The sequence below is a fragment of the Vicia villosa genome, unplaced genomic scaffold (genome assembly GCF_029867415.1).
Source record: "Vicia villosa cultivar HV-30 ecotype Madison, WI unplaced genomic scaffold, Vvil1.0 ctg.001282F_1_1, whole genome shotgun sequence".
Taxonomy (NCBI): domain Eukaryota; kingdom Viridiplantae; phylum Streptophyta; class Magnoliopsida; order Fabales; family Fabaceae; genus Vicia; species Vicia villosa.
The window spans coordinates 248,664-258,261 of record NW_026705559.1 but is presented as its reverse complement, the minus strand read 5'-3'; the positions used below and the strand labels follow the sequence as shown (position 1 = coordinate 258,261).

Here is a 9,598-nt window from a genome sequence, read left to right as displayed (position 1 = left end):
GTCAAAGTCTTCTTGAGATAAACCACAATCCGGTTTCTCAAGGAACAATAAAACAAAACTTAATCTTATGTGTTTACAAAAGAGCTTCTAATAAGTTGTATCACAACTGTGATGTATACACAATATTTAAGAACAATGTACAAAAACAATAAAAGAATGAATAGTAAATTGAGAGTTTTTCGTAATGGTTTGTGCATTAGTGTTCTCTACTTTGACTTCAGTAGTGTCTTAAATATATAGTGAAGCTTTTAAACCGTTTGAGAGACACATTTTTCACTTTTGAAATATTGAAATAATATAATTTAAGACCTTTCCAAAGATAGAGATTTTGTCCATAGAATTGATGATCCAGCCGTTAATAGAAGATCTTGAATTTAACACTTTGTAACAGAAAAGAGTATCAGAGCATTGTGCATTGGTGCAAGAAGCATTTCTCTTATCAGAGCTTGATTCGAAACTTCTGCTTCTGAGAAATCACATTCAAAACCTGAGCAATCGATAACTTTACTACTTCGATCTTGGAGAGCTTGTTGTAGTTACTTTCAGAACATGATCTTCTTTAGACGGAGATCAAGTGGCAAATACTTATTGTTCTTGTAGACTTCCTTCAAAGTTATCAGAACTACTTGTTCTTATAACCTTCCTTCAGAGATTAGATCTTCTTATTCTTGTAAACCTCTTTCTTGATGAAGCCTTCTGATTCTGAGAGACTAATGTTCAGACTTTCTTCTTCTTATAAGCTTCCCTCAATGCAGCCTTCTGCTACTTTTTCTGCTTTAGAACTTCTGAAACACAAATAACAATTAGGGAGCATATATGTTCTTATTAAAAATATGTGTTTGTTATCATCAAAACTATTTCAAAGATGTAAAACCAAACTTTGTTCTAACAATAAGTTCTTCCATAAGTTCTCTCAAACAAATAGTATCACAAAATTTATGCCACTAGGTAAAATCAAATAAGTCAATGAAAACAAACATTTAATCTCATTAATCTTTTAATTTTTTAGTTTATATAAAGTAGAGTTGAATGACTTATTTACAAATATTCAAATGAAATAGGCTTTTAAGTAGGCTAATAGGCCAATCAGGCCTTCAAAAATGCCAGGCTCAGGCCAAAAAGATAAGCCTACGATAGGCAATAGGCCAGACTTAGACTTTTAAGTAGGCTAAAATGCCAGAAGTTCTTTCTTGATCTGAATAGCTTCCTTGTGTTGTAGGGAAGCTAAATGAATGCTTCATTGCTCCTTAGGACCTCTGGAAATTGGAACTCGATTGTACCTACAAAACAAGAAAATGAAAATGGAATTTGATGTCCCATGTGTTTCACCTCCAAATGAATGATTCAAACAACTTCCATATGACATAGTGAAGGTGTTTGAATGGATATTTTGGCTAGTGAGCTTATGGAACAAAGTTTGGAATGATAAGGCCTTTGGTGAAGCTTTAACGGAGGTATGGAAGTGATTCTGAGTTTGAGGTGTTTGGTAAGTGTTTGGAGGTGATCAACAGCTTCCAAATGATGTATGGAAGATGTTAGAAAGGTTGGTTTGCACCCAGAACTTCTCTAACTAAAAATTTCTATGGAAATGCAAATGACAAAAAAAATGGAATTTGGAATGAAGAGTGACTTAGGGATTTCTTGTGTGTTTGATCAAGGGAGTGATACCCTCTATTTATAGGCATGAATTAGGGTTTTTGGGTGAAGGAATATCAGAATTTGGCCTTCACATGTGATAGTTGTACCCGCATTGGGGACGGTAACAAATATTGTTCCGCAGGAATAATACTCTTATACTATTTCTAACTAACATAATTAGTGTTAGATATCAAATATATGTTACATTATTTTATCAGGATTTACAATGTAAAATATTGTTTATCAATTAAAATGATTATTTTAAGGTAATACTAAGATGCGTTTTAAGGGCATAAGTTAAGAGGTAAATATAATTTTTTTTAAAATTGTATAATGATTTTACTAAAAAATTATAATTATTATTTATAATTGTTTTTTTTTTAATTCGAATTTTTTATTTGTATATTTCTTAATATATTTTAGGGCATCCGTTAGTATGACTTTTTTTTATTGATTTCCAATCTCAAACGTGTGTATATGATTAAATATATATATTGTACTTTGAATAATAAGGATAATAATATTTAGGAAACTAGTTTAGAAGAGAGATCCTAATTAATTGCAAAATTAATAAATCATTTTTTTATATTGATTATCAATGTATAATTGGGAATTATATTTTGAGAAAGGAGTGTAGTAACTAGTTTAGAAGATAAATTTTTTATTTAAAATATAGATCCTAATTAATAGTAGAATAATAACTAACAGTACTTGTTATTAAATAATTAATACTTATTAATAAATATTATATAATTAAATTTGGTTTGATGATGGAAATATTTAAATTTATATCTTATCCTAGAGAAGTTGGTACCTCAGATATTTAAGGGTTTAGGTTTTGAAATATAACATACATCTTTCCTCATAGTAACACAAACATGACAAACATGGATTGGGTTCGCGGTGGTATGCTAGGTAGTGGAAGCTTCGCCACTGTCTATTTAGCCACACACACAAAACAATCTCTTAACTTTCCGTCTATCACCGCCGTCAAATCCTCCGAAAACTACACCTCACATTTTCTTCAAAAGGAGAAACACATACTAGATTGTTTAGGTTCATCTCCACATATTATCAAGTGTTTTGGTCACGATTTTACTTTTGAAAATGGCGAAGACTGTTATAATATATTTCTTGAATATGCTGCCGGTGGAACACTTTCCGATCAACTCAAGAATCACGGAGGAAAGTTTTCGGAAACTCTCATTCGCCGTTACACAAGGTCTGTTTTTGAAGGACTTAAACACATTCATGAAAACGGTTTTGTTCATTGTGACATAAAGCTAGAAAACATTCTTGTATTCGACAACGGAAATGTTAAGATTTCAGATTTCGGTCTAGCAAAGGAGAAAGGTTTAGAACATGGTGAGAAGAAGTTGGAATTCAGAGGAACTCCTATATTTATGGCGCCGGAGTCGGTTAACGATAGCGTTTATGAATCTCCGGTGGATATTTGGGCTCTTGGTTGCGCCGTCGTGGAAATGATTACCGGTAAACCAGCATGGATTATGAGTAGCAAGGAAAATATGCGGTCGTTGATGATTCGTATTGGGATTGGAAAAGAATTACCGTTGATTCCAGATGAATTATCAGAAGAAGGCAAAGATTTTCTTAAAAAGTGTTTTGTTAAAGATCCTATGAAAAGATGGAGTGCTGAGATGCTATTGAAACACCCTTTTATTTCTGATGATGATGAAACTGTTTTATCTATGAAAGAGTTGTCATTGCCATTAATGTCTCCAAGAACTCACTTTGATTTTATTCAATGGGCCTTTTCTACTGTGAAGACTTTACCGACGGAGAGACTCCAACAATTAGTTACATAGATTGATTAGAATCAGACTGGTGTTTTGTCCGGTCAAATTAGAATTTTGATGAATCACATTGTAATGTTTATATCACATGATGTTAATTAATTCTTTTTGATGAAATGAATGAAAGTTGTTTTAATATATTTGAATTTGTTCTATTTTGTAATATTTTTTTGAGTATCGAAATGAATGAAAGTTTTTGCAATATTCTGAAATGATAAAGTTAAACTATGATACTCGCTAAATGAAAATTTTCTGTTTCTGTTACTACATTGCTAAACAAACAATAAAAAAGTATAGTGTCAAATAAAGCTAAATCAGTATCCATCATGCCAAACACGAATGGGTAACAAATACAAGGATCAAGGTCTTAAACAATTGTAGTTCTAGGCATGATAATTTTTAACTTATTTAAGGTAAATTTAACAATTTCTTAATATTTTTTTAATGTTATAATGATGTAAATTAAGTTAAGTTACAGATTCATATGTTTGTTGTGGTGATAGAGTGCTTGAAGATTTTTTAATGATTGCATCAAATTCAAATTTTAAGTGTAGTTATTGAGCTTGTTTGAAGGATTCAAAAATATTCTTAAGAATAAGTTATTTGAAAATAAATATATGGAAATTTATTTTTTTTAAAAGGTGTTGAATATATAATTTGACATTTTAACTAAAATTGATAATTATAACTTCAAGAAAATTCCAAAAAAAATAAACTAACTTAAAAACAAATTATATAAATTTTATGAGAATAAACATTTTTGCCTTCTTACATTATAATAAAATCATAAAAGTCATTTTTTTTAAAAGTTATTTCATTTTTATAATAAAGAATATATATTTGAAAAATACTTGCATGGATACAAACCTAAATCCATATTTTTAGGAACAACCAAAAACAAAGAGGATAAATCAAATTTATTTAAATTTTATTTCCTTTTTAATTGGAATAATTAGGGTGATTTGGATAATGGAGGAGAGATATAATTTTATTTTTAGTTTTTAACAAAGTATTTTCCTATATATTTTTAAATGTGGTAACAAACATACGAAATAATTTCTCAGTTAGGTATTTTCGATAATGTAAACTTTAAACTTAAAACAACAATCCTTTTTTTTTTTTAAGGATCTATTCATTGAAGAAGTAGTTTTAATCAAAGAGGATATTATTGAATTAGATTTAAGTCTTTATTTGGATGATAATAATAATAATAATAATAATAATAATAATAATAATAATAATAATAATAATAATAAATAATAATAATACTAAATAATAATAATAATAATAATAATATATAGATGATTTATATTTTTATGGCACGCAAGTTTAAGAAAATGTTAAACTGTAATTTTATTGTTGAAAAAATATATATAGTTAATTAGGGGTGGACAGGCGGTCATATAGGTTTGAATTCGGGCTCAAAAACGCAATCCAGTCCAAACCTCGGGTGCCATACCAAACCCCAATTCCGACCAAAAAAATCAGTTTGATCGGGTTATAGTTTATCGGATTCCCGATTTGTATGCATGATTCAGTTAGATCAGATTACATGACAGTCAAATAATTGCATTATTTGACCATTCAAAAACATTCATATATTAGAAATGATATAGCAGAAAAATTCATAAATTATAATAAACATTCATGCTTCATAATTATATTAAAACTAGACATTCAATTTTGACATTCAGTTTTGTTGAAACTTAAATACTATGTTAATATTTAAATTACAGTCATCCTTCATATAAAAATTAACATGAAAAGCCAATATAATAACACAGCTAAGGGTGGGAATAGGCCAGACCGACTAACAGGGGCCTACGGTCCAGCCTACATAGGCCTATGTCAGGCCAGGCTTTTTATATAAATATAAAAGGCCTAGGCTTTTTTATAAGCCTATTTAACTAAAAAGGCTAGGCCACAGGCCATATAAAAAACCTTTTACGCCTATGAGACCGACCTATTTAAATAAATATAAATAATTTTATTATTATTATATTGTATTTTGTACTTTAAATTAAATTCTAAAAATAAATCTTAGTTATCTTGAAGAAATTATGAAAATAAGATGAAAATAAATCTTATGAACAATGTCATAAGTGAAGGTTCGAAAAACACAATAAGGGGGGTTGGATTGAGTTTTTGATAAAATAAAAAACTTAAGGCATGTTTGATTATCCTGGTTTGTTTGAACTCAAACTACTCCATTCCACCCGCCAAGGTGATTTTGCCTCTCTCTTACGAGGACTTAATCCATTAAATCAAACTTGATTACAACAACTTTCACAATGACAACTGTCAAAGTCTTCTTGAGATAAACCACAATCCGGTTTCTCAAGGAACAATAAAACAAAACTTAATCTTATGTGTTTACAAAAGAGCTTCTAATAAGTTGTATCACAACTGTGATGTATACACAATATTTAAGAACAATGTACAAAAACAATAAAAGAATGAATAGTAAATTGAGAGTTTTTCGTAATGGTTTGTGCATTAGTGTTCTCTACTTTGACTTCAGTAGTGTCTTAAATATATAGTGAAGCTTTTGAACCGTTTGAGAGACACATTTTTCACTTTTGGAATGTTGAAATAATATGATTTAAGACCTTTCCAAAGATAGAGATTTTGTCCATAGAATTGATGATCCAGCCGTTAATAGAAGATCTTGAATTTAACACTTTGTAACAGAAAAGAGTATCAAAGCATTGTGCATTGGTGCAAGAAGCATTTCTCTTATCAGAGCTTGATTCAGAACTTCTGCTTCTGAGAAATCACATTCAAAACCTGAGCAATCGATAACTTTACTACTTCGATCTTGGAGAGCTTGTTGTAGTTACTTTCAGAACATGATCTTCTTTAGACGGAGATCAAGTGGCAAATACTTATTGTTCTTGTAGACTTCCTTCAAAGTTATCAGAACTACTTGTTCTTATAACCTTCCTTCAGAGATTAGATCTTCTTATTCTTGTAAACCTCTCTCTTGATGAAGCCTTCTGATTCTGAGAGACTAATGTTCAGACTTTCTTCTTCTTATAAGCTTCCCTCAATGCAGCCTTCTGCTACGTTTTCTGCTTTAGAACTTCTGAAACACAAATAACAATTAGGGAGCATTATTGTTCTTATTAAAAATATGTGTTTGTTATCATCAAAACTATTTCAAAGATGTAGAACCAAACTTTGTTCTAACAATAAGTTCTTCCATAAGTTCTCTCAAACAAATAGTATCACAAAATTTATGCCACTAGGTAAAATCAAATAAGTCAATGCAAACAAACATTTAATCTCATTGATCTTTTAATTTGTTAGTTTATATAAAGTAGAGTTGAATGACTTATTTACAAATGTTCAAATGAAATAGGCTTTTAAGTAGGCTAATAGGCCAATCAGGCCTTCAAAAAGGCCAGGCTCAGGCCAAAAAGATAAGCCTACGATAGTCAACAGGCCATACTTAGACTTTTATGTAGGCTAAAATGCCAGAAGTTCTTTCTTGATCTGAATAGCTTCCTTGTGTTGTAGGGAAGCTAAATGAATGCTTCATTGCTCCTTAGGACCTCTGGATATTGGAACTCGATTGTACCTACAAAACAAGAAAATAAAAATGGAATTTGATGTCCCATGTGTTTCACCTCCAAATGAATGATTCAAACAACTTCCATATGACATAGTGAAGGTGTTTGAATGGATATTTTGGCTAGTGAGCTTATGGAACAAAGTTTGGAATGATAGGGCCTTTGGTGAAGCTTTAACGGAGGTATGGAAGTGATTCTGAGTTTAAGGTGTTTGGTAAGTGTTTGGAGGTGATCAACAGCTTCCAAATGATGTATGGAAGATGTTAGAAAGGTTGGTTTGCACCCAGAACTTCTCTAACTAAAAATTTCTATGGAAATGCAAATGACAAAAAAAAAAAGGATTTTGGAATGAAGAGTGACTTTGGGATTTCTTGTGTGTTTGATCAAGGGAGTGATACCCTCTATTTATAGGCATGAATTAGGGTTTGTGGGTGAAGGAATATCAGAATTTGGCCTTCACATGTGATAGTTGTACCCGCATTGGGGACGGTAACAAATATTGTTCCGCAGGAATAATACTCTTATATACTATTTCTAACTAACATAATTAGTGTTAGATATCAAATATATGTTACATTATTTTATCAGGATTTACAATGTAAAATATTGTTTATCAATTAAAATGATTATTTTAAGGTAATACTAAGATGCGTTTTAAGGGCATAAGTTAAGAGGTAAATATAATTTTTTTTAAAATTGTATAATGATTTTACTAAAAAATTATAATTATTATTTATAATTGTTTTTTTTTTAATTCGAATTTTTTATTTATATATTTCTTAATATATTTTAGGGCATCCGTTAGTATGACTTTTTTTTATTGATTTCCAATCTCAAACGTGTGTATATGATTAAATATATATATTGTACTTTGAATATATAATAAGGATAATAATATTTAGGAAACTAGTTTAGAAGAGAGATCCTAATTAATTGCAAAATTAATAAATCATTTTTTTATATTGATTATCAATGTATAATTGGGAATTATATTTTGAGAAAGGAGTGTAGTAACTAGTTTAGAAGATAAATTTTTTATTTAAAATATAGATCCTAATTAATAGTAGAATAATAACTAACAGTACTTGTTATTAAATAATTAATACTTATTAATAAATATTATATAATTAAATTTGGTTTGATGATGGAAATATTTAAATTTATATCTTATCCTAGAGAAGTTGGTATCTCAGATATTTAAGGGTTTAGGTTTTGAAATATAACATACATCTTTCCTCATAGTAACACAAACATGACAAACATGGATTGGGTTCGCGGTGGTATGCTAGGTAGTGGAAGCTTCGCCACTGTCTATTTTGCCACACACACAAAACAATCTCTTAACTTTCCGTCTATCACCGCCGTCAAATCCTCCGAAAACTACACCTCACATTTTCTTCAAAAGAAGAAACACATACTAGATTGTTTAGGTTCATCTCCACATATTATCAAGTGTTTTGGTCACGATTTTACTTTTGAAAATGGCGAAGACTGTTATAATATATTTCTTGAATATGCCGCCGGTGGAACACTTTCCGATCAACTCAAGAATCACGGAGGAAAGTTTTCGGAAACTCTCATTCGCCGTTACACAAGGTCTGTTTTAGAAGGACTTAAACACATTCATGAAAACGGTTTTGTTCATTGTGACATAAAGCTAGAAAACATTCTTGTATTCGACAACGGAAATGTTAAGATTTCAGATTTCGGTCTAGCAAAGGAGAAAGGTTTAGAACATGGTGAGAAGAAGTTGGAATTCAGAGGAACTCCTATATTTATGGCGCCGGAGTCGGTTAACGATAGCGTTTATGAATCTCCGGTGGATATTTGGGCTCTTGGTTGCGCCGTCGTGGAAATGATTACCGGTAAACCAGCATGGATTATGAGTAGCAAGGAAAATATGTGGTCGTTGATGATTCGTATTGGGATTGGAAAAGAATTACCGTTGATTCCAGATGAATTATCAGAAGAAGGCAAAGATTTTCTTAAAAAGTGTTTTGTTAAAGATCCTATGAAAAGATGGAGTGCTGAGATGCTATTGAAACACCCTTTTATTTCTGATGATGATGAAACTGTTTTATCTATGAAAGAGTTGTCATTGCCATTAATGTCTCCAAGAACTCACTTTGATTTTATTCAATGGGCCTTTTCTACTGTGAAGACTTTACCGACGGAGAGACTCCAACAATTAGTTACATAGATTGATTAGAATCAGACTGGTGTTTTGTCCGGTCAAATTAGAATTTTGATGAATCACATTGTAATGTTTATATCACATGATGTTAATTAATTCTTTTTGATGAAATGAATGAAAGTTGTTTTAATATATTTGAATTTGTTCTATTTTGTAATATTTTTTTGAGTATCGAAATGAATGAAAGTTTTTGCAATATTCTGAAATGATAAAGTTAAACTATGATACTCGCTAAATGAAAATTTTCTGTTTCTGTTACTACATTGCTAAACAAACAATAAAAAAGTATAGTGTCAAATAAAGCTAAATCAGTATCCATCATGCCAAACACGAATGGGTAACAAATACAAGGATCAAGGTCTTAAACAATTGTAGTTCTA

General features: G+C 30.3%; 2 protein-coding genes across 2 annotated transcripts; both read left to right on the top strand.

Annotated features, from left to right (window-relative positions):
• The first annotated feature begins 2,525 nt into the window (after positions 1–2,525).
• Positions 2,526–5,433, top strand: LOC131634338 (mitogen-activated protein kinase kinase kinase 20-like). Its single transcript, XM_058904992.1, has 2 exons — positions 2,526–3,400; positions 5,427–5,433. The coding sequence occupies exons 1-2, from the start codon at positions 2,526–2,528 to the stop codon at positions 5,431–5,433; spliced, it is 882 nt and encodes a 293-aa protein (XP_058760975.1).
• Positions 5,434–8,285: 2,852 nt separating this feature from the next.
• LOC131634348 (mitogen-activated protein kinase kinase kinase 20-like) lies at positions 8,286–9,224 on the top strand. The gene has a single exon (XM_058905002.1). It carries the CDS (start codon positions 8,286–8,288, stop codon positions 9,222–9,224), a length of 939 nt encoding a protein of 312 aa, XP_058760985.1.
• Positions 9,225–9,598: the final 374 nt, after the last annotated feature.